Source organism: Primulina tabacum, chromosome 9 (genome assembly GCF_025594145.1).
Source record: "Primulina tabacum isolate GXHZ01 chromosome 9, ASM2559414v2, whole genome shotgun sequence".
Lineage (NCBI taxonomy): Eukaryota > Viridiplantae > Streptophyta > Magnoliopsida > Lamiales > Gesneriaceae > Primulina > Primulina tabacum.
The window spans coordinates 27635892-27660965 of NC_134558.1; the positions used below are offsets into that span (position 1 = coordinate 27635892).

Sequence of the window (25074 nt, forward strand, 5' to 3'; positions counted from 1 at the left end):
CAAGTTTCCAATTTATACGTAGTAGGAAAAGTGAATATTAATTTGAAATAATGAAAGGCACCATGTATAGTTGTTGATTCGAGGTTTATGTGTAGGCGTTGCATAGCTCGTGTTTCGGTTTTTGGTTGGCGCAAATTGATGGTTGAAGTTGCTACAAACACTTTAATTTCGACCGTTGGTTTCATCTCCAGGTTTTATCTATACACATCATTAAAATAAATGGACAGATATGATTTCAATAAGATGAGTGTTATTTATCAAGATATTTAAACATAGCTTGATGATGAGTATTTTACAAGTAAGCCAACACCTTGATCCTCTAGAAAACTTTCCAGGCCGACTCACCAAGTTACTTGAAAAAAACAAGCAATTAAAAAAAAATTCTGTCTTTATCGAATTTTAAGTTGAGCCGATTTGCCAGACATTCGTAAATTTAGCTCTTAATAAAAAAAATGTCTGTGCAAGCCATAATCAGATTCTTGACTATACAAGTGTCCAAAAGATAAATCCACACCATATAACTATAATGAAGTAGTAAGGCGCAAAATTTCAACCATAATGGGTCCGGTTTGACTGGCTTGACTTCGGATGAGTCTGGGCTCAACATGTCTCCAAGAACCAAGGGGTTTAGACAGAAAAATCAGTTACAGACAAAACCTAAATGCAAGGTGGGTTCCTATAGGACAACCTCAAATGTACTGCAGCCTTGGCACTTAATATACAGTGCAGTCAAACAAAATTTGGTCTCACTGCAAAACTCAGGAGTCAGCCTGCATCCTCTATCAAGGTGTTCCATGTGCACGTCGCCCAATCTTTGCCGTAACAATTTCAAATTAACCTAAGATCAGGAAAAATTATCTTATCAGTGTGAGCACAACTTAAAAAAATGGCAAGGCCTTGCCTGTGGAAGTATTCATACTGTTGGTAGACTGAATCCTGCAAGTGATGGTTGTTATCGTATTGCCGGAGGGAAATCAGCTATTGTACACCCGAGCAATATGAAATGAAAAATCAACCAAAACTCCACGAAATTTCGGACTCGGAAATTCTCACAAACTATGAAACTACTTTGGTTGTAATGATAAATTAATCACAACACTCTCTTCAGCTTACTGGAAAAAATTAAAGCTCTGTAGCAAGGTAAAGAATGCCTTTATTTGGGTTGGTTGGTTTAACAAACATCATTTGTTGGAGAAGTATTCATTTTGACTACAAAAGAGGATACGTGCAGGTGCCACAAAAATTGTTTGTCATGCCATGTGAATAGCGGAAAAGAAAACAAAACTTAAATTTCAAAAAGAGTAACTAAATGTTCTTTCAAGATCTACTCCACTAGTTTTTTGTGTGTGTTGATAAATTATCATGGAAATGATGACTTTCACACCATTTTAAGCTGCATTTCAAGTAATTAAGAATTGATATTAGTTTTTTAAACAATTTTGCTAAGACAAGATCAAGAGACATTAAAAAAGAGAGAGTGGAGGACCTCGTCGTCCCTTGTGAGTTTGACTGCACAGTGACTACAATAAATGTGATGATAATTCTCCTGTAACTTTCCTCGTTTGCAGATGGGACACCAAAGCTCCTCTTCGACCTATATCCCAACTAAAAAAATTAGAACTTCTGATTGTCTTGGGAGTTGGTCAAAAGAAAATACTGAACATAAAAGGTTAAATTTATTAATCCCATAACAAGAAAAGTAAGATAGGGAATCAAGACGAAAAGTCATAAACTCGTTCTAATAAGAACCTTAGATAAACAAAAAACAGAGATGCAAAACTTTCATAATTCATACTGCTTATGCAAAAAAATGCAAAGAAAAGAACCATTGCAGCATCAACACTAAAGCCAAGAAAATGAAACAGAAAATAAATAAGAATTTGCAAAATTAAATTTGGAGACAACATACTATCTGCCAAACACAAATGCACAGAAAATTGATACCTAGCAAAAGTCTCCCATTATGGGAGAATACACTCATATCAAGAAATGAATAAGAAATTGGAAAAATTAAATCCGGATACCCCCATACTACCTCTCAAACACAAATTCACAAAAAATTAACGCCTAGCAAAGTCTCCCATCACGCAAGAATACGCTCATATCCTTGCATAAGAGCAATGGTATTTGCTAAAGGACTTAGACGGCTAGATGAACTGCGTTCTTATATCAGGATGAAGGCAACCATTTCATGTAGTAAAACTGGTCTGAATTACTGAATTTCATCAAACGAATTATAATGAGCAAACTGATATAGAGGATTCCGTGGCTATCATACCTGCTCAGTATTGAGCTGCATATGCTCATAAACTGCACGAGCCAAGTATTCGTCTTCTTCATCCTCCCACGTTTGGATGAAGCATTCTGACTCTGTCATTGTTCAGATTTTATCCATCATTTTGTCAAGCACCAGTTTGATGAAAAATATGTCTTGGTTGTATGCGGAGATCAAGAGAAATGTTTTATATTTTTAGCTAACAGCACTAAACTTGCTTATCAAATTCCAACCATGAAATTCAAATAATTTTTAACAATGAATACAAAGTGAAGCTTAACGTTCTGGCATTCAGCAATAAACCTTCTTGCAGCAAGTGAAAGATTTGCAAAAATTCAAAGTGAGCCTAATTTTAAGAGTTTTTGGTAAGGTAACGTTTTCTCAATATCAACCATAATGCTCTAAACATCATATGCGAAGACGGAAAATATTGAAAATTGCCTTAGCAATCACGGTAACTGCAATTTCCATCTGTGGCAGCTGTATTCATACCTTTTCTACTTTTCTCAATTCTAAGATCCTCATAAAATATTTTTTCCATCAGTAGTAGCATTTCTTCATAGTCTCCTTGATAACTCGTGGAAAGAGCATCATCCTCCCATATCATGTCATCAGTTTTAGCGTCAAAAGTTGGAGCCCCATATTTTTCATGAAAAGATGATTCCTTAATTTTTCTTAGTTCATCAGAAACTATGTCATGGAGAGTTGATTTGACGAGATTCTGCAAAAAGAAACATTTTAAGCAAATGAAACACTAACGAGATAACTAACACAACATGGTAAGTTTAACAGGAGAGTTCACTGCTGTAAGCAAGAATTCAGGAAACAACATTTGTTCCATTGATTGAAAAAAATTGGGTGGTGTGAATTTATAATTACATGATTCTGTTAGGTAAACAATATTCCTTAAAGTACACCAAAGATTTGCATTTGGATAAGTGCCCTCAAAATACAAGCTATAGGAGGTTTTGTTGGCCACGTAGTGTTATTATTTCGTATCACACAAAAAAAAAACCTTTGCTCCAAAGCCATGGGTGTTATGGTATACAAATGGCTATGAAAGGAAGCTTGCACCTGATGAATATCTCACATCTACTTAATTGAACAAGTTTCGCTCCATTTCCTCTAGAAAAGGAGCCGATGTAGGATCGTTTTTCACAATTCCCTGCCCTAAGCACCATTAGCCAAAAGATGAATAAGAGTAAAGCTAACCAGATGGCTATGGTTAAACTCAATATTTCAATGCCTCTTTACACACACACATAATAAACTAGGTCTAATTCCCATTGAGATTACAAGCGTTGCCATAACTAAGGATCAAGCAATCAACTCGCTGAGGTAAGGGAAAAAAAAACATCTCACAGAACTGTGCAACAAATAACAACCACAACCAATATACAAACGTTCCTAGATAGAATCTAAGCAAATAAAAAGCAACAAGCACCTCGTGATTGGAAGGGTGGTCCGCAGCTTCTGGTAACCTCAATTTCCAAAGCAAGCGAGCTCTATGCTCGCGTACCCTTTTAAAGCAATTTTTTCTGAGCTGCATTTCACAATATATATTCTGCACAAACAATCGATTCCAAAAAAAAGAAACATGAAAAATTAACGAAGCAGACAGCAAGCACCTTGTGTTTCCAATTGGTGAAAGTCGATGACTGAGTTTTCAGGGATGGACGACGAACTCGGGGCGCTACGCTCTCGTCTCCCACCATGTCTCCTCCGCTACCGCCTTCCATTTCCCCCATAGCCGACCTTCAACTATTTAGCCTCCTTATATTTCAACGGGGAAATTTGCAATCATTACTTATTTCCCAAACTCAACTTTCTTTTCATTTCTTGTCCATCTAAATCTTTGGTTTAACTCCTCAAATTTCTAAAATTTTCCAAAAACATCCTTGATTATAATAATTTTAGTATGCATTGTTATGTCTATCGAGCATATTTTTTAACGCATATAGTCTTGAGATATACAGCTACACAAAGTTTTTCAGCCTATTCGATTTTTTTTATAAATGGTCCATCATACTTTCGTATAATAAATTGAACAATTTACTTTTTTGACCAGAGTACCGTCGGGCTGCGTCAGAAACCATCGGTTGCGATTGTGTGGTTGGACTGTGAAGAACAGTACCGTCGGGTTATATCCACCGAATTTTACAGACAGATTAGTTCTTCACAGTCCAACCACACAATCGCAACCGATGGTTTCTGACGCAGATTCATTCAACAACACTTAGCACAGACATGTTTCGTTTCCTACCTCAAGGTATAGAGTAAAATAGTTCAATTTAAAACTAATACATGAGAGGGGCAAAAGCCTTGGTCTTTTTATTCAAACATAACAAATTATTACTGCATAGACCTCCTGTACAGGAGGTGAAACTTGTTTAGCTACTAATAGCAGCCGAACTAAAAACACACATAAATTTGAAAGAAAATATTACAACTTATTTTGAAAGAAAATGAAGAGGTTGATCGATACTTTCATCTTCCTTCTGCCTTCTTATTATAGAAGCCCTTCACGTATTTGTTTTTCGGACTTCAAACTCTTGCCATAATGTTAATGTCTTCCAGCTGTGGTCGGCACTATCTCTTGAGTAGGTTGTTGAGGGATCCCTCCACTTTTCTTGAGTTGTTTTTTCCTAGATTATTAATCTAGAAACAGCTTGTCTATCCAGTTTTATCTCATGGCATAAATAGTAGATATGGATCTGGATCATATCAGTTAAGATTTCATTACTCGCTTCTTTTAGAAATTTGTATAGATCTTTGAAGATCACCAGCTGTTTTCTTGTTGCCTTAATCCGTCTTTTGGAGATCTTGAGATGTGTATAATATATTTTCTTTGGTTCCAAATTTCGGTTTAAATCTCATGTGATTTTCTTGTTCTCATTAATTTTTTATTTATAGTTGTTTGGGTTCAAGTTTTCTTGGTCCTTTAGTGTGTTTATCACATGCCCACTAACTCCTGTCGGGGAATCTTTTATTTTTTGTTATCCCCAATGAAAAGTGATGGTAGTCACATATCCACTTATTTTTGTCGAGGAATCTAAAACTTTTGGTTTCTCCGAGGAAAACGTGGTTGTGGTCCTTCACCACTTGGTCATGTCTCTGCAAGATGCTTCCTATGTGTCCGAAGTCTAAATCCCTTGCCAAATTCTGGCTCCTTTTGATTTGGGCATTCTGGACAGATCTGTTCTGACCATCTTCCCACATGAGCCATATTGCAGAATTTTCGACGAGTTTCTTTACTCCCCGGCAGCTTGCTATTCCACAGAAGATTTCTTTTCTTTTCAAATAGATCTTCTACAAAACTTGTGGTTTTTCCTGTCATAGTATTTAACATGAGTGATCTGTTTACCGAATTATGATAAAATTTAAACGAAACTTGACTTTGTCCATCTCAGTTAGACAGACCCATAAGCCCCATGCTCTTCTGGTGGAAATGTCTTCTTCATTTATTGAAGCAACAAGGGGTGTTTCTTCTGACGGAGGATCCTTGATAAATTTCTAGACATTTGTATTTGGCCTCCTTAATTTGATAAAATGAAAAGCTTCGTGGAGCCTTTCCCTACTGGTTCTAGGGCTGTACTAAAAAAGTATAACTCCAGAATGTCTCCTCTGGACAAATAGTCGTTATTTGCCCAAGTTTCATGAAAAGCTTCCTGGATCCATTTAGGTAATTTTGAAATTTCTTGGAAGCTGGGTTATGTAGTATAAGCTGAGGCAAGAGCCCCGAATTCATACCATGCTTTGACTTCCTTTGGATATGAATTTGGTTTTATCCATACCCTAGGATATTTTCTTGAAACATCAACCCTGATTGTGGCTGGGTTAATGCTCATTCTTGTTTTTAATTTCTCCCAGTTTAATTGGTACACCTGACTTCATCAGTACCAAACTTAGATTTACCCTTGTCGGTATTAGGTCTAAGGTTGATATTTCTCTCTTCAATCCCCGAGGTGAAGGGTTGACTTGAGGACTCGAGATAGGGATCTGGAGTCTCAATTTTTGTTTCGGTCGACTCATATAGAGATGACCCCAACTTAACACTTGTGCTAAGGGTATTTGAATCCCCTGCTCCAGGTATAGAGTCATGTACTCGAAAACTCTCTATTTGGGAAACCAGTGGCTTCTCAATGTCTTGAAGGAGAGGCCTTTGTATTGCAGATCATAGCTAAGTATAAGCCTGTAAACATCCTGTGATTCGATCAGAGACAATTATCTTATCGGCTTGTTGTAGCCTTCCCGCAACTTCTGCTTTTAAGGCCAGCTTATTGAACTCGTTTTGAAGCATTTCAAGGTGTTCACTCAAATGCCTCTGCATTTTTATGATGGCATCGATATCATCGATGTCCATCTCTTGTTAAAAAATCTGCAATAATATTTTCTTTAGATTTAATTATCACAATATCAAAAATATAATTTTGACATAATGCTTACCATCTTAATAATCTGGCCTTCTCGGGTTTAGATTCTATCATATTCCTCAAAAAAGCTTTTATCTGTGTATTATCAACTTTTAATGTAAATTTCTTTGCAAGTAAAAATAATGACCATTTTTCAAAAGCTTTTTTTTACTACGTAAAGTCTTTTTTGTTGATATGTCATCTTATGGCTTCTGCATATGAGAAAAGTCCACTACAATATGAGCATGATTGTTCTCCTTCTGTTGTGAGCTTTGTTAAAACTGCCGCCCTCCAATGATCACTGGCATCCGTATATAATACCAGATCATCTTCATCCTGAGGAATAGCCATTTTCGAAAGCTTTTTACAAATCTCTTTTATTTTACTAAGGTTCACGCGAACCACATGCACGCAAGTTATTAAATTCCTGTGTATTTTAATTAATAGTTTTAATTGCATAAATTAAATATGTTGTGTATGTTGACATGTTTAAAATATATTTTTCTACATGGTCGCATTAAAATGTATTTTTAAAGGTTATTCGAGTTACGATCGAGGAACGGAGACCGAGGGCTGGAAATAGAAAATATTTGTATTAAATAATTGTTTTTTATTATTTAAATTAAGGGTGATGCTTTTTCTTATTATTGAAAATAAGGAGTTTTGAGGTGATTTTATACGCCGTGACGTACAGTGTTGAATTTTCAACAAAAATACGAACGTTTTGGCAACCCGGCTAATAAATTCACAAACTTATTTAAGCAAAATTATTTTACCATTTTTAATTAAACATTAATGGACCTAATTAAACTCCTTAGTGGGCCTAAGCCTTGTTAGTGAGTTAATTAAGTATTTAAAACTCAAAATCCCACCCTACATCATCACAATCCCACGCCCCACCCTAGCACACACAAACTCAAACTCTATCCTCTCTTTATCACACGGCACACACATAAGTTGAAGGGGAAAGCATCGATTTCTTCATAGCTTTTCAAGTCAAGGTCCTCTTCGGCGTCATTCTTAAATCGTCAACGTATAATCGCGCGTTAATAACGCAAAGGCATGCCATATTCTTCCTTTACTCATCATCACACCATATTATGTATTTATTCATGAATTGCATGGAAAAAAAGAGCACCTTGATATATTTTCGTTTATGCATAAAAGGTGATTTTTAAAGCTTGATCCTTGTTCCAAAAACATGATTTTTATGTGCTAGAAGGGGTTGCCATGATTAGGACTTGTTAGGGGCATGTTTTATATGATTTTAAAGGGTCCTAGGATGCACTAATATGCTGCAATCAAGACACGATCAAGCTGGAATTGAAGTTGTAGGATTTAAGGACCAAGGTTGGGTTCATGGGGGGAAACATGCATGGCTTGGATTGGGCTCAACCAGGGCTGGGCTAGGGTCATGTACGGGTCAGGGGAAACATCCTAGCCACTGCTACGGACTCGAGACCAGGGGCTGGGAAGGAGTCCTAGCAAGCTAGGACTCCACCCGAGAGCATCAAGGAGGGCTGCGCATGTTTCAGTAGCTTATGCAGGGAGGAAGGGCTCGGCCAGGGGGCTCTGGGCTGGGCTAAGTCGACTCTCTAGGGTCCTAGGAGGGTGTGCATGTGGGGGTGGTTCAAGGGTTGGATCGTGGGTTAAGTGACTAAGCAAGGAAACAAGAATCCTAGTCTAGGTGGGTTCTCGGCCATGGCTTGCATATGTTGCTGGGGTTCGGTTTCAAGCTTGGGGCTGAGTCCTATGGTTCTAAGGGTCCATGAGGGTTCCTATAAAGGCTGGGCAGGGGATGTTGCGGCTTGGGTGACTGCTGGCTCGAGAGGAGATGGAAACCGTGAGTGAGCAAGAAGTCGCGCAGGTGGTGCTTCTGAATTCAGGAGCTTCACTGCTGGGTTCAAGGGTCAGGACTGATCTGGGCTGGGTCTAGACGTGGTCCAGGGATGGTTAGGGTCACGAGGGGTCAGTGGTTAGATGGCTTGATGAGTCCTAAGGCAACTAGGAGTCCTAAGGCAACTAAACCTCACACACGCACAAAAAAGGGTCAACGGCAGTGGGTTTTTCGAGGGTCTAAGGGGCTGGTCAGGGGCTTGGGCTTGATTAGGAGGGTTTCTAGGTGGGTTGGCTCGGGTTTGGCTAGGGGTGGCTCGGGCGTGGCTCGAGTAAATTGGGAGATGGCTCGGTGTGTTCGATTAGGTGTCAAAAAAGAAAAATAAAGAATTAAAATTAGAACCATGGGTCCACGGGTGCAGTTCATGGCTCACAAGGGTAGAATTAATAATAAAAATGTTATGTTTAAAATTTGGGATCAAAATAATGAGTTTGGATTTATCCGAGATTTTATCGCCGCAAAAAACGATAATTAAAGAATTAATTGAAAAGCTTAGTTTAAGCTTTATAAAATTATGGAAAATTAAATTTAAGCTCAAATAATTTTAAAAAGTCTAATTTTAAATTTGGGAATTTTATATTAAGTTTTTGTTTAATTCGGGATTAAAAAGCATTAATATGTTATATTTAAAGAATAATTTAAAAGTCATCGATTTAAGCCAAATGAAAATATGAGAAAATTCATGTAAACTTAAATAATTATTTGAAACATGTTAGAGTCAATGAAATTAAGAAAATATCAAAAACGTGAAATTTTACGTCTATGGATAAAACGATAATTTTACACCCGAAAATTAATAAACGTCATGGCAGTGCCATGAATGCTGTTTTATGTGCTAATATGATTATGTTCAATGGTTAAGGATGTTTATGAAATTTTATATGTTAAAATGATTATTTTAAATGTTTATGAAATTTTATATGTTTAGGGACTTTTATGTCAAAATGTTTATTTTAAATGTTTATGATTTAATAGGTCAAAATGTTATTTAAAACGTTTATGATGCTAAAATGTTATTTTAAATGTTTATGGATTTTTAATATGATAAAATGTTTATTTTAAACGATTATGGATTTTTATGATAAAACGATAACGTTAAAAGATATGTTGCATGCTTGTTTTTAAAAAAGAAAAGGATATTAAATGCATGATTTTATAAAGTGATGAAAATGTGAAACATTGGATGATGTGAAGTAATTGTGACTATTGAGGATATGAGGATATGAGGGTAGGAATGGAGATATCGTGGGTGAAAAGGCCCCAGAGGGAGCCCATTTATGGGAGAAGACCCCAGAGAGAGCACGACGATTGTATTTTTATTCGATGAGGATAGGCCAATGCTCAGTTGACGGGTGAGAGTGTCGTTGATATCCCCGCCGCCCAGTACTGTGTTTACATGATAGATGGATCCATCGACTTTTTGAGGAATGAGGAAAGTCACAATTAACGATCTGAATTCAATAAAAGGAAAAATGTATATGCTCGTGATGAAATGATATATGATAAAAAAGAAAAGGTTGAGGTTAAGTTACGCATGTTCATATGGATATGTTTATGAGGATATGAAAAGGTTTACGAAAATGTTTATGTAAAGTTTATGAAAATGTTTATGTTTAAAGTTGATGCATCATTATGAAAATGTTTTTATTTAAGTTTATGCATCTTCATGAAAAGGTTATTTTAAGTACAAGTATTTTTCACTGTTACATGTGATCTGTATATGTATTACTTGTTATCAAGATTATGGGGTGTTGAGTCTTTAGAGTCACTAGGTGTGATTGATGCAGGTGATCATGATAATAATGTTTATGGAGGTCTTGATGGTTGACTTTGCTGGACTGAAGGTGCACATAGCCCGAGGACTGACACTAGTTTTCCGTACTAGTTGATGATTTATGATTTTAAGATTATGTTAAAGATATTTTATGACTTATATTTATGTTTATGAGGAGTTTTTGAGAGGTTATAATATGTGCTATACTTTTCAAAAAATGTTATTAGGTTTGGTAAAAGTTTAACGATTTTATAATTCAAACTATTTTCCTTTAGATTTTTAAATGTTAGTTGGTTGTTTTATTTTCAAAATAGTATCAAAATATTTGTATGTATATTTGTATGTATAGGCCGAGAGGTAGGTAAAAAAATAAAAGTTTCTAGTAATTTTTAAGCAAAACGATTAGCAGACGTTTCAGCGTTCTTCTGTCCATATAAATTTCGCATCTTTTTTCAATAATGGACTAAACATTTACCTGTGTTTTACTAGGTTTTTGATAAACATCCCAACAAAATTAACAACTCCCAGAAAATTTTGAAGTTATTTCTTTTCTTTTAGCTCGTTAGGAAAATTTTGCACTTTTTCTACTATATGATCCTGCAAAATTATACCAGACTCATCGAATTATATTCCGAGGAATTCAATCTTTCTTGTGGCAATGACTGTTTCCTTTTATGATAAAACCAGTCCGTCTTTTTTACAAAAATCATAGAAAATTTCTAAATTCTTAATATGTTCTTCCATATTTTTTGATGCGATTAAAACATCATCAATATATACAAACATAAATTTGAAATAATCTTTAACTAGATTATCCATTTTTCTTTGAAATATCTGAGGTGAATTAGCCAGTCCTATCGGTAATACCTCCCAGATATAGTGTCCTTGTGGTGTAGAGAAAGCTGTAAGTTTCTTGCTAACTTCCTGCATCCGGATCTGATAAAACCCCGATTTACAATCAAATTTAGAAAATATCTTTGCGTTGCATATACAACTAATTAGATGTTCTCTACTAGATATAAAAATACTAATCAAACTCTAGAATTTTATTAATTTCTTGGTAATTAATAATCAATTTGGGTTTGTTCCTTTTTATTTCACCATGATTTCTTACAAGAAATCATGGGCTGTTGTATGCTGAAATTCCTTCTTTGATTAAACCAAGGTCCAAATATTTTTTGATTATAGTCTGCATATCCCTTTGATCAATTATATTCATTGGGATAGGCTTGCATCGGACAAATTCATACTCTTTTCCTTCCTTAATTTTAAGGCAGACTTTGAGTTGATTTTATCCCACCATACCAAGGGATCTTCATTATAATTTTCTTTGATCTTTTTCTTGACATCCTCTAATTATATATTTGATTCAAACCTACCTCATTCTGATGTAGAGCTAACTTGAGGCATTTTATTTCTTCTGTCTGAGCGGTTTATCTGCTCTTAGTTGGAGCATTGTTTCTCCAAATCGCTTAGAATCTTCATTTTTTGGTTTAGAAGTTTTTCTTAATCACCAAGTTTGCTGTGAAACTGAATTGACAATTTTATGTAAAATGCACATCTTAGTCTCTGAACTATGATTTTGTGATCACAAGGTGTTGTGAACACTAATCGTCTTGTCTCATTTTCTTGCGTATATGACTTAAACATTTTTAGCAAATTATTTCTTAGCAGAATGTCAACTCCTGTAACATGAAAATAAATCGATGGTGTTTTTACCTTATACCAAAACGTTTGTCCAGCACCTCTGATCACGATTTCCCTCATCTTAATTTCCTTACATAAGATTAAGATTCTTCTAGAAAAGTCTCTTCCAGCAATCTTTGGTAATTCTTCTTCCAAATTATTTGGAAAAATTCTTCTTTTTGCTGTACGGATTCCAGCACCTGAGTCAATATAAGCAGCAAATTATTCTGCTTTATATTGTTCGTATCACATCCTTACTGGAATGTATATCGAGAATGGACTTGTGGTCATTGGATTTTCCACATCCTATCTTCTGCCTTAAACTCCATTCCATTTTCTAGACGTTTCCAACGTTTATGTTCCTCGAGAAAATTTAATCCAAGAACCAATCGATCTGGTTCTTTCCCTGGTATTCCTTTGATATGAACTTTCAATTCTCCAATATTAATCATTCCTTGGTAAGTTCCTATCATGGGTTGTTCTAAATAGTATATGGTATTACAAGGAAATTGATTCTTTTGTTTCGTAATATCAAATACTATTTTTAATTTCTTCCAACCTTCTGGACATCTAAGCTTTCTTATTGTGGAAAATATTTTTGGCTCCTGTTGGATTTCTTGGGCATGCACTTTTGCCCATCTATAACTTGTAATTTTATCTCCCTGAAAATATTGTCTTCTTGATTCCAATATAAGACTTTGATTCCTCTGTAGAATCAGTTTGTCTTGTATTTGGATAATTGTTTCATGTATTAAGGGAAACTCAACTATTTATGGATAAATTGTCTGGATAACTTTTCCAAATATCTCAGGTATTTCAATGAACTCATTTCTAATAAACATTTCTGAATGATGTGTATTAGATAGAGCATATGAAATCTGATAGGTAATAGAATATGATATATTACCTTCTTTCATCGGTCTTTTTTCTTTGAAATTATGATGTAATGTCAAAGCTCATTGAAATCTCGATCTGCCAAGTTGTATGCTATTCTTGGATAAATTACTCCTACAATTTTTCCTACACAGAGATTTTCTGAGATTGTTCCCAGTACTGAATCTTGAAGGTTTCTCATTCGTTTATCGCATATAGCAATATCAATGGGTGAATCTATTCCTTCTTTGAAAGTAGCTTTTATCATAATCTGGACTGCTCTAATATGAATCCAGGACATGATATGTGCTACTTCTATCTTGAGTTTTTGTAACTCCTCCTTAATTTCTTCGGAAAGAATTAGTTGCATCTCCATTCTATTTCATGTAAGTTCCATTGAAATTGTCTTTTCCCTTTTGGAAACTTTATAGATTAGATGATGCTTTCTATTTCTTAGGCCAAGATTTCCTAAGAACTTTCTACCTTTCCTGCAGAGAATCTCTGAAGACTAGGATTTTCTCTCATGATCCTTTGGATCATGTTATGAGATATTGTTGTTTCGCTAAAGAAACCAGACAAATATTCATGTGATTCGTGTCAAAACACCTCGTCTTCAGTCAGATTTCGATTCAGATCCGTCAGATTCTTCCCAACTTAAAACTTTTTCTTTTTCATATATACTTTCGTTTGAGGAAATATCCTCAAATCGGTATACCTGAATAAGATCTTGGTAATAAACTGCTTCTTCAATATCCGAGATTGGATCGAAGCGTTTAATACCTCTTTTTTCATTTTCTGGACAATTGGTTGAGATATGATCTCTTGCTCCTCATGTCCAGCAATTACAATCTTTAAAACTTTCATTAGCTTGAGTATGAGCTCTTCTGAAATTTTTCTTTGTAGGTGTTCTTCCTGTGCTTTGAGATGTACTAGATGCTTGAGATGATATCCTACTTCTTGATGGTCCACTCCTTTTCCCAGATTTATAAGATCTGGCTTTTGTCTAGACCAAACTGTTCTTGGTTTCCAAGAGCTTCTTCCACTTTTAACATAAGGATGAGTTGTAAACTTTTTTTTTATGCCTCTGTGATTTACTTCTAATAATTGTTGGAAGATCATTTTCCTTACAACACAAAGAAGTATGTTTGTTAATACCCCTTAATCGTTTGTAATTCTTTTGTGATGGTACCGGATGACACCATTCTGCCAATTTTCCTTTGAGAAAAGAGGCTCTTCGTGCCATTGTATCTGGATTGCTAGGGACATATTCCCTTATGAGCATTTCTTTCCAAGGACTTGACATTTTGGTGAAGAAGAGTTGCATTGCTATATTTTCCTCGACTCCTGAATTCCATCTATATTTAGTTAATAATATAATATATTCATCCACTAAACATATATCATGTCCCAAGCAATTTTAACTGATCTCATAATACTCATTTCCAGAAGTTTAATGAATCCTTTTCTATTGAGGTCGAATGTACCTGCAGCGACCCTCATACCGGATGTCCAATCATCTATGAGATCTTCTCTGTTCTTGAAATCTAATACATCTAGGTTAAGCATAAACCCATAAGAATGTATTGGTTCTAAAACAGATTTCCCATAGGGTGTTTGGTGCAAAGGAATTTGATTCTTCCTTGACTTGGTTCTCGTTGGGTGTGATTCTCCATTAGTGTAAAAGTATGATTGGGATTCTCTCATATTTATATTTTGAGATCCCACACTTTCTCTCGGTGATTTCTGCGAAGATAACCAAGTTATGATAGGTTTTTCACCCCCAGTTGTGTTCATCTTTTTAAATCTACCACCTTGATATTTGCAAAAGATTCTACAAGCTCTTGGAGATCCTCTAGATCAATAAAGTTGTCATCAGATTAATCTCTTTTCTGATACTGTTTTAATTAGATTGATCATATTTTCTTCTTCAGTTAAAGGTTTTGATATCACTTTGACCTTCCTTTTTTGATGTAATAAGGTTTCAGTACCAATGATGGTGGTAACCTTCCTTCTGAAGTCATTTTACTAGTACCTGGTTGTTGTTCTAGGTTTTGAAGTCTTGTTCGAATATCATTTAATATTCCAAGAATTTCTTCCTGGTTTTCAAGGATTTTTTCCATATTTTGTGGTACATAATATAACATATTGCCATAATTTTGTACTGTCTTTTGAATTTCTCTAAGATCTCCAGAGATTTTAGAGGAATCCGGTACTATTTCTAGGAACCTGTTATTTTGAATCATAAGTTTACCTTAGGACTCTGAGAAGTTTCTTCTTGATATCTAACTTTGGTTAGTCTTCCTCTTGTCAATATTCCAGAAATCTTCATCTTAACTGAAAAATTCATCTTCTCAAACATTTAATTACTTTATGATAATAAATTTGTATGTTTGAAATAATTTTACCTAACTTCTGATATCATTTAAGTTCGGTACCCGAACTCAGAGCTACAGATTTCGGATAAGTAGATGAGAGATCCGAGTATCAATCACATGGTGACACACTCAAGGGTACCTATCGGCTTGCTAACCTCAAACTCTTTAACAGAGCCTAGGTTGTCTCCTACAAAGAGTCGCGATTCGTGTCAAATCACACGATAGAGGATCGAGGATCTTTATAAGCTCTGATACCATTTTCTCCCAAGAAAATCAATCATTCTAAATATAAGAGTGTTTTTGTTAATTTTATCTTTTTAGGGTGTTTGGGCAAATTTTTTTAAGTGTTTGGGTTTGGGGATTTAAAACCAATTTATCCTATTTTAAATACGTTACCCATATAAATAAATATATATATCATATATATATATATATACACACACACACACATATTCCTCGTACGGTAAAAATATAAATAAAAAAAGATAAATCCTAAATTTCTATAAAATATTTCTAGATCATTATATAATTATCTGCTATCATTGAAATCAATATGATTAATTTATTAGAAATTTTTTTTATTCGATATCAATTTTTTTAATAAAATATAAAGTTCTTAGTTATTATCCCGAAACTAGTGACGTTTTACCTATACAAACTAAAATTAGGCATTTTTTTCTCCATAATTTTCTATTAAAAATAAATATACATTCTTAGATTTCTCTTCTTATGCCCCGAGAAAAACCCTCTCATTTGTTTGATCATGTCGTTGGAGGCTGGAAAAGACATCGCAACAAAACTTGCCTCAATCAAAAAATTTTGTTTTAAACATCACAAGGATCATCTTATTTATAGTAGTATCATTATGTAAAAAACGAACGATGTTCAATTCAATCAAGTGCTTATAAAATATTTTTACAATTTTTATAAAATGTTTTAAAAATTGTTTTAATAATAAATATGTGTTTTGATAACGATAAAAATGTTCCAGAGTTGAAAATGTGTTTAAACAAATATTTTTTTTTAAAAAAAATAATTTTATAGTTAAAAATAATTATAAAGATGTTTGGAAAACAATTTTATACAAACTTTTTAATTCTCGTTCAATCATCTTTTTTATTTTAAAAAACCAAAAAAAAAAAAAAAACACCAATCAATTGTTATTTAATAACTTTTGAGAACGATTTTTTAAAAATATTTTTCAAAATCGTTTTACAAAAATCTTATTCAAACAGATGCTTTAATATTTTTTTCACCTATAAAACACTATAAACATTTTTAAAGTCACCACACAAGGATAACTGCGACCCTCTAAGGCAGAAGATTAAAACATGTATTACCGATTAACCGGATAATATACACCGTCGGCGACATCGTCTCAACTATACCATACCATCCCTTTCTACGGTTATATATTCCATAAGACAAAGGGCTTGAGTGCTAAAGCTTACAATAAGAGAATGGAAAAATAATTACTAGAAAACAGAAACAGGAGAGAACCCAAATTAAGCATCTTTATGGTCACTTCTTGCAATCTGACAAACATAAGTTCCACCTTACGGTGCTTCAGGTGATAGGTACACAAGACTAGTTTACAACTTACAAGTCTCTTGAAGGAAATATTCTTGTAGAAGATGTCTCTCCTAAGGAGACAGATGCCAGGGACGACGCCCAAACCCGAGCATTCCTAGCTCCTTCATGGAAGTTTCTAGTTTTGCACACATTTAACTTGCTCCAAATTCTCTTCATGTCAATCAAATGGAACACACGTCCTAAAAGTTGCCTTGACTCTCCGAAAATTCCCAAATTTAAGTGAGGAATGCATGCAACCCACAGTTCGGTGACGCGAGATACAATCTCTGGAAAGAAATGAAGGATAGCCCTTGACAAGACAAATAGTACAGAAAGTACAAGATACAATTCCCTCCATATTATTTCCGTGAATGACCCTCCATTCCAGGGCTTTAAAATTTTCCGATTACTCGCTGGGTTGCATGAGTTATCTTCAACCATATCCACTACTGGATCGAGCCCTACAGCAAATAAAAATAAATTAGAAGAGACATGCAGTATATTTATCCCAAAACTCTGTAAGAAATATTTTACACCATAGAACTAACTGTACATGTATTACTGAAAATAAGTTTATACAAAACAGAGTCAAAGAAACGAAAGAAACACAAGGCCACTGAGAAAAAAGAATACAAGTCTTGCCCATCTTTGCAAGACTCATAGGTTCCACACTTAATGCCCTTTTGACACACCAATAGAAGAAGGTGCACGTAAATGAATCTAAGCACACAAAAATGAACGTTTCAAAACATAAATAAAAGGCAACAATTATAGATAAATATATATAACATGCTGAAAAAAGCTAATGAATAAGATCTTGATGGTGAATAAAACTTAACATCAGCAGATCAATTAAATGTAACATAATAGCCATCGCAAAGTTCAGGAGATGAGTATTTCAACTCAAGTACTCAACAATTTCCGTGCAGATAGGTTATGATTATTTATGCAATTTGGATTTCCATAGAAGAGGGCAAAGCATAAATGTGTAACCATGCTGGATAGTTTTACCAGAACAGTGGGTCATAAGTATCACATAACAACTAGAAAACAGGTTTTCACCAGGGAGATACCTGTAGCTCTTTTATAAAAATTGACAAGAGACGTGAGATCTCTTCGACCATGATACTTCCACCGCATGTTCTGATTAACTATAAGTAGCGAGGGTACACTGTGAACCCCGTATCTAGAAAAAACACTGCACAAAATGCAAAAGGAAGTTAATCTTATGCAAAAGGGTAGAGAATAGAATGTACAGAACATGTTATAAACCTTCCACAGGTGTGCAGGCTTTTGTGGGTGCACAAGCAAAGGATGCACATGTTAAACATAAAAGACATTTCAATACTCAATGATGCAGTGTTTTTTGAACCGGACCGGTTGGTTCGACCAGGAACCTATCACTGGGTCCGGTCGGGTGATCATCCAAAAATCGTTTTATCGGTCAAATCGGTCAAAAACAGGTACGACCGGTATTGAACCAGTCAAATCGGTCAAAATCCAGGTTGAACAAGTTCACAATTTTTTTTAAAAAAATTAAAATGTTATTTTTTGTCATATACATGACTATTTGGATTTTAAACTTTGTTAAAAATATTGTTTTAATAGTAAGAGCTTATTTGATTTTTAAAATATTGAAAAATATATATATATATTTAATATTTATATATACATTTAAGATGTTTAAAATTTAAAATATATTATTTATTATATTATATTATATTATTATTTTATTCCAGTCCGACGATCCGGTTGAACCACTATTTTAAGGTTGACCGACAGTTGTGAAAACATTGCAATGATGTCCACACTTCTATGAATAACTATTAGCCTTTCAATAAATTCGGGTCCCGAGAATATCTCACAAGAGTTAAGTGCTTTCAATCCAAAAATTTTCTAAATGAAGAAAACTAAGGATGGCAATTTTCCCCGCGGTTTCGGGGCTCCGCGGGGAAAACCCGAAATGGGATGGGTTCGGAGATATATTAATGGGTTTGGTTTCGGGTTCGGGGATTTTTAACGGATTTGGGAATCCTATCCCCATACCAAACCCTCCCAAACCCGCCCCGATAACATATATATATACATATACAGTTATAGATATAAATACAGTAATATATATATATTATATAAAAAATATATAATACTTATATATATATAGATATATATATATAAATACAGTAATATATTCGGGTATTTCAAACGGGTTTGGGGATGGGGACAGGGATTTTATCCCCGTGGGTTCGGGGACGAGGATTCCTCGATTAGATAGATCCGGGGATGGGTGCGGGGATGGGAGCGAGGATATAATTAGGGGACGGGAATGGGGATGACAAACCCGCCCCCGCCCCGTCCCATTGCCATCCCTAAAGAAAACTGCCCCTGATGCCACAAACAAAGGGACACAATGTAATGCATAAGAACTAACTAGTGGTATTCTACGTGGTCACAACCTTTACTGTATATAGCAGATGGCAGCAAATAGAGATCTAGACCTACCCCTTTCGCAAGTAGGTGACCACCCTTTACTGTATATAGCAGATGGCAGCAAATAGAGATCTAGACCTACCCCTTTCGCAAGTAGGCCAAGACGCCATGTTATTACCAGGATACAAGTACACATATGCCATAATCCAATCAGAACAATGCTCATTCTAAGATTTGTTCATATCATATGAAACCAGCTTTTTTTTCGTGGGTGAGGGGGGAGGGGAGATGTAAGGAATCATCATAAGGTAGAGTCACACACCTGGGAACGGCTGAGGATTGTTCAACCATTAGGTGTTTAATCTGCGGATACATAGAACTGAGAGTAGAAAATTTTGACCGAAAGATGCTAGAGAAAGGACACCATGAAGCATAATACAGAACAGCAGTATATACATTCTTTTGAGTGGAGCTCATCACACTTTCAAGCAATTCTCCATCCACCTTGAATAGAAAAATAATGCATATGAAAGATAGAAACACAAAAATCAAGAATATCATTCAGAATTCTGCAAAACAGATACATGGAAAAGCAAAATCTATCATGTGTTGAAACTTAACATTCACAATCACAAAACAATAATAATTGCAATCATATTCATCAGCATCACCTTGTATCATCACTAACACTGATCACTATCATAGATGTGAATTGGGAGAAGACTATTAAAAATCACCATCAATATAGGCTATTAATCTTCACAATTGCAAGCCATAATTTCAAATTTTGATATGTCAGTTTTAACATCATATAAAAACTATGCTTAGGAAGGAATAATGCGGGAGTCGGGAAAAATGACATTTACCAATCTAATGCAAAAATAAAATCCAAACATGACGGAAATAACACTGAATATCCAATTCTAGAAGAATGTGTATTAAATTTTCCTGAATGTTAAAAGTTGTCTCGTCTACCAAACGGACAAACCCAAACAAAATGAAAATAAGTGCTGTAGGTAGATTTATTGATAGTTCACCTCATGTAAAAGGATGATGTTTTTGAAAACCAAGAAACGTAATGCAATTACCAAATTCATTTTCATGATCAAGGAATGACATGCGAACTGAAAAGTAACATGATGTCATCTATATAACCAGACTAAAAAAGAGAGAACACCATATAAAGGTGCACATTCAGCCATCTATTTGAGCAGGTAAAAGCCGAAGGACGCTATGTATCAGTATCTGCATGCAACGGACAGCTAGGTTAGCCTTCATCGTGTTAAACTGCCTGCAATATTCAGTCAGGGTATTTTTTTCTCTTCCATCTGATTTATACATTGTGACCAGTTTAAGGCACTGAATCAATTATCAACATCTCGCATTGATCATCAATTTATGACTCAATTTATGACGCTTTCATAAATTAGATTACTTCCCATTTCAACTAAGTTATTAATTTTTCTGGACCCTCCTTTCATCCAACAATATTGGAGTAATCATTTTAGAGTTTTTACGCTGAACATGAAGAAGTGGCGCAAATACTGACTAGAGCTATTCCAATATGTTCAACATCCAAAAGCACGCCACATTTTAAGTAAAACTGTAAAGAGTTATCAGATGAAACAGGCAAAATTGATAAAGAATTAACAGCGATGTACAAATAAGCTCAGAAATAGTCTTTCTAGTATTGCAGTGACACGAGGAATTGAAGTTCGCAATACAAGATAAAAGCTATGGAGTGGTTCAGCTGCCTGCGCATAAATTTTACAGTCAATAAGAGTAATGAGTAAAAGTGTGCCTAAAATGACAAAAGGGATCAAACCATTATTAAATCACAAGTACGACTGACTTCACTCGAACAAATATATCTATGCATCAACTTTCGGACAGAAATGGACTATCTGCTCATGATGTGATGCTAAATGGTAATTGTAAAGATTATATGGTTCAAAATGCTTTGTTTTGAAATGAAGGATAAACCAAAACATCATTTTGGCTGGCTAAAAAAGTACAATTTTTTTCTTTAAGATAACGCCCTTTTTTGGGAGCAAAAATTTGTGTTTTAAATGGGGGAGAGGAATTAAAAGCGGAAGTGTTACATAGAGGGCCTATATAAGTTTGGTCATGTTTTAAGTTCGTGATTCTCAGTTCCAGTAAAACAATTGTTTGACATGTTTTTGGGATATAACGAATTTAACTTTGTCTTAACACCATCAGCTCCGATTTACTTGAATACACGATCCGTCTCAACCACTTCTTTTTTCGCTGCAGAACTTCTGCTTCCGTTAATTTACAATTTGGTTCCGTTGACATTGTGTCACTTGTTTGGCTTGTAAACTTATATTTCGCTCATTCAAACAAACCTGAGATTTTCCCTCAAGTTTTATAGAAAAACTGCCACAAAATGACCGGCTGAGAGAGCTTTTCGACCCATATACCTCATTAGTATTGTTAATTAAGATCAAATGATTAACAATTGTAGAAATTAGAATTTAAAAAACCAAACTTTATTCATTATTTCTGCTTGAAAATACAATCTAACTGTGTTAAGAACCTGTGCTTATATTCACTTATTGTGGCAAGTGTTTTATGGTACCTTTACTAAATAACTGCATAATCAACGCCGACTTATGCCATGTGCAATGAAAAACTTATTACTTTCTTCAAGCTTATATGAGAGAATGGTAGGATATAGACACGGTTATTTATTTCTTGTATGATGACTAGATATTTTTAGCAGGATCTTAGATTTTGAGTCAAGGTTTTCAAAAAGTGGTCAATAGTGTGTGTGTTCATATGCAACAATAAGATATATGAATAATCATCAAATTTTACATTTGGAAGACACAGATAACTCACTATTTAAAATAAATAAGCCGTTGGAATATCGCAATATGATAATGAAAAAATGAAAAGAAACATACATACATAAATTTTATTTCCTCTATAGGTTGGGATTACATTCACCACAGTCTGAACGAGTAAGAATTGGCATAATGACATCCATAATAGTTACCCATTATTGCTATTATCATTAATAAACACCTTATTATAAAGCATAAATCAGCAGATCCTGAAATTCAGAGTATCTCTGTATACTTGAGCATTGTATACTTGCCTATCTAAGATAAAATTCATTTTAGCATTCAAATCATCGAGAAATCAGGGCATTGATGCATTTGCTAGAATAAATGAATTAATTGTCATACATTAATTGACTCCAATTTTTTTGTAGGATGAAAGTAATCAATCAGTTTATGAAAATTTAGAATGGAATGGTACCAATCAATGGTACATGTACTTTGTCAAAAACGCATTATTGTGTTTTTGGATTGCGATAAAATTGAGGATCATGCAAAAGACCAACACAGCTTAGTGCTTTTAAACAAATAAAGAGCTGTTGCCTAGTTAATCTTAATATAAACATACTTCAATATAGTTTGGTTTATCGACATAAAACTGCTTCCCAGTATACTACTCATGAAAGAAGCCATTTGGTAGTTCGTTGTCACATGAAAAATCATTCAAAATTTCAAATGACCTCTTTTCTCTATATACCTTAGTATGGCATTACAAACAGGAAGGAAAGAAAGAAAAAAAAAATAGACTACACGATCAAGAATCCTACACACTTGGGTCAAAGTTTCTCGAATTATATTTCTGCCGAACAAGAAAAAGAAATGGCCAAAACCCCATCACAAAAATGGTTTCCAACATTTAACTCAAGCCGCTGTTAAAGAAAAGAAATAAGCTTTCGCAGAATTAGCCTTCTAGGTATCTATCCCAGCTTCAAGAAGACAAATTTATGGATCATAAAAATCTGAAAACCAAAAATACCAGCAATTCTACGAAATAAAAACACAAAACAAGAGATTTTTTTAAAAAAAAAAAAATTGTAAGGAGCATAAAATATATAATCAAATCATAAATCACATCTAGCACATTTTAAAACAACATACTATACCCAAAATTAGAACCAAATAATCACCTGGATCGCAGACAAATACAAAAAGGTCGAAAACGGGCACTGGGAATTCAGATCGTGAAGAAAGGTTTTGAATTCACGAGGGTGACAAGTAGCCAGGGACGCCGACGCGGGCCGAAACGACGCCGCCGAAGTGGCCAATACACACACGAATATACAGGCGACTTTTCTGATCGGAACCTCCATAGACAAAATCAAGAATAATTCCCGACAATTTGAGGGTGAAAAAACAAGAAAAAGAAGCTAGCTGGATCAATCGATGCTCTCCCCGTTTCAGCTCAGAGAGGGATATGGAAGAATGTTGGGATTTTTGAAATTTTACAATTAGAATTCCTCTCTCTCTTATCTATCTATCGATCACGGAGTTTCATCGACCAACCACCATTGACACTGATATTGTTTTCGCATAGCCACTACGATCATTATCAAGAATAATTCTTCCTTTTATTATGTTTTTGTAAATTGTTGTATTACCTATTGCATATATAAAATTGAAAATTGTCAAGTTCTTTTATAAAAGAGTCAAGGTTGGAGAATTATGAATTGTCTTTTAAGTATATCACTAATTAATATATTTTAATTAATTATAATTGCCTTTTAATTAATTATTAATATTAATTCTAGAATATATAATCTTTATTAATTAATTAAAGATTTAGTATTAATTCAAAATTATACAATTATAAATATAAATATAATATAAGTATATATAAATATGTATGTGTGTGCATATATACACATATATATATACACAAGTACCCTAATGATGTATTTCTTTAAAGACAAAAACTTGTGATAGACGGTCTCACGGGTCGTATTTTATGAGACAGATCTCTTATTTTGGTCATCCATGAAAAAAACATTTTTTATGCTAAGAATATTACTTTTTATTGTGAATATCGGTAGGGTTGACCCGTCTGATAGATAAAAATTCATGAGATCGTCTCACAAAAGATTCGCCTCTTCTTTAAAAGTGTGAGTTGATTTGTGTATTATTGGAATTTTCCTTCCGTCGATTAATTTTTTATTGGTTTTTTCTAACTCTAATATTGTCATGTGTATTATTTTTTAACTAATATATTATATTATACATTACAGAAAATTTTACTTTATTGTGTTCAATATTTTAATCACTTCGTCAATTTTTGCAAATAAATTTAAGAAAAATGCATTCCAAACAATTATATACATGATTATTTCCTGAAATAATTTAAGCAGTCACTTTAAAAAATAAATTTAATAGAAATTATTTTAAAAAATAACGACAACGAAATCTAACATATAAAATTTATTTGTATGATTATATCAAGTGCTTTAATTTCCCACTTATAAATATTTTTTCTACTAAATAGATTATTATACAGATTTCATTATATCAAAATATTCATATACAAAACATAACCTACTCGATTATCATCAGTTTTGTAATATATAATTAATAAATATTGAAGGATCGGCTCTAATACCTGCGAGAGTACTTCAAACACAATATTTTTCATGATCTTCAATAGCTCGTGTTCTAATAAAGTAAACACCGATGAATTAGATCGATTTTGGTTTCCAAACTAAGCGGGAGACACTCGAAATAATCATTCGTTAAGAAAGCTGACTAATTTGACAGCCTTTTAGCTTGTGTAAACTGAATAACTTAAATAAGAAGGATCAGTTCTTGCATGTATCAGTTTAGTTATGATGAGAACTGAACTGATAACAGCTCGAACAGTTCAAATCAGTTTGAAAACAATAGTTAAACAATTAAGTACACAAGATATGTTTATGGATGTTCGGAGACTTC

General features: G+C 34.2%; 2 protein-coding genes and 1 long non-coding RNA gene across 3 annotated transcripts; all 3 read right to left on the bottom strand.

Annotated features, from left to right (window-relative positions):
• Nucleotides 1-518: 518 nt before the first annotated feature.
• LOC142555077 (uncharacterized) lies at nucleotides 519-4066 on the bottom strand. Its single transcript, XM_075665739.1, has 6 exons — nucleotides 3904-4066; nucleotides 3720-3818; nucleotides 2768-2996; nucleotides 2279-2370; nucleotides 1487-1594; nucleotides 519-838 (listed from the first exon to the last, which is right to left on the bottom strand). Exons 1-6 carry the CDS (start codon nucleotides 4021-4023, stop codon nucleotides 677-679), a joined length of 810 nt encoding a protein of 269 aa, XP_075521854.1. The 5' UTR covers nucleotides 4024-4066; the 3' UTR covers nucleotides 519-676.
• Nucleotides 4067-16788: 12722 nt separating this feature from the next.
• On the bottom strand, nucleotides 16789-23708 carry LOC142555078 (5'-adenylylsulfate reductase-like 5). Its single transcript, XM_075665740.1, has 4 exons — nucleotides 23283-23708; nucleotides 19614-19795; nucleotides 17938-18062; nucleotides 16789-17325 (listed from the first exon to the last, which is right to left on the bottom strand). The coding sequence occupies exons 1-4, from the start codon at nucleotides 23463-23465 to the stop codon at nucleotides 16892-16894; spliced, it is 924 nt and encodes a 307-aa protein (XP_075521855.1). The 5' UTR covers nucleotides 23466-23708; the 3' UTR covers nucleotides 16789-16891.
• LOC142555079 (uncharacterized) lies at nucleotides 18071-19607 on the bottom strand. Its single transcript, XR_012822321.1, has 3 exons — nucleotides 19430-19607; nucleotides 19242-19359; nucleotides 18071-18774 (listed from the first exon to the last, which is right to left on the bottom strand). It is a non-coding gene; the product is annotated as an uncharacterized LOC142555079 (long non-coding RNA).
• Nucleotides 23709-25074: the final 1366 nt, after the last annotated feature.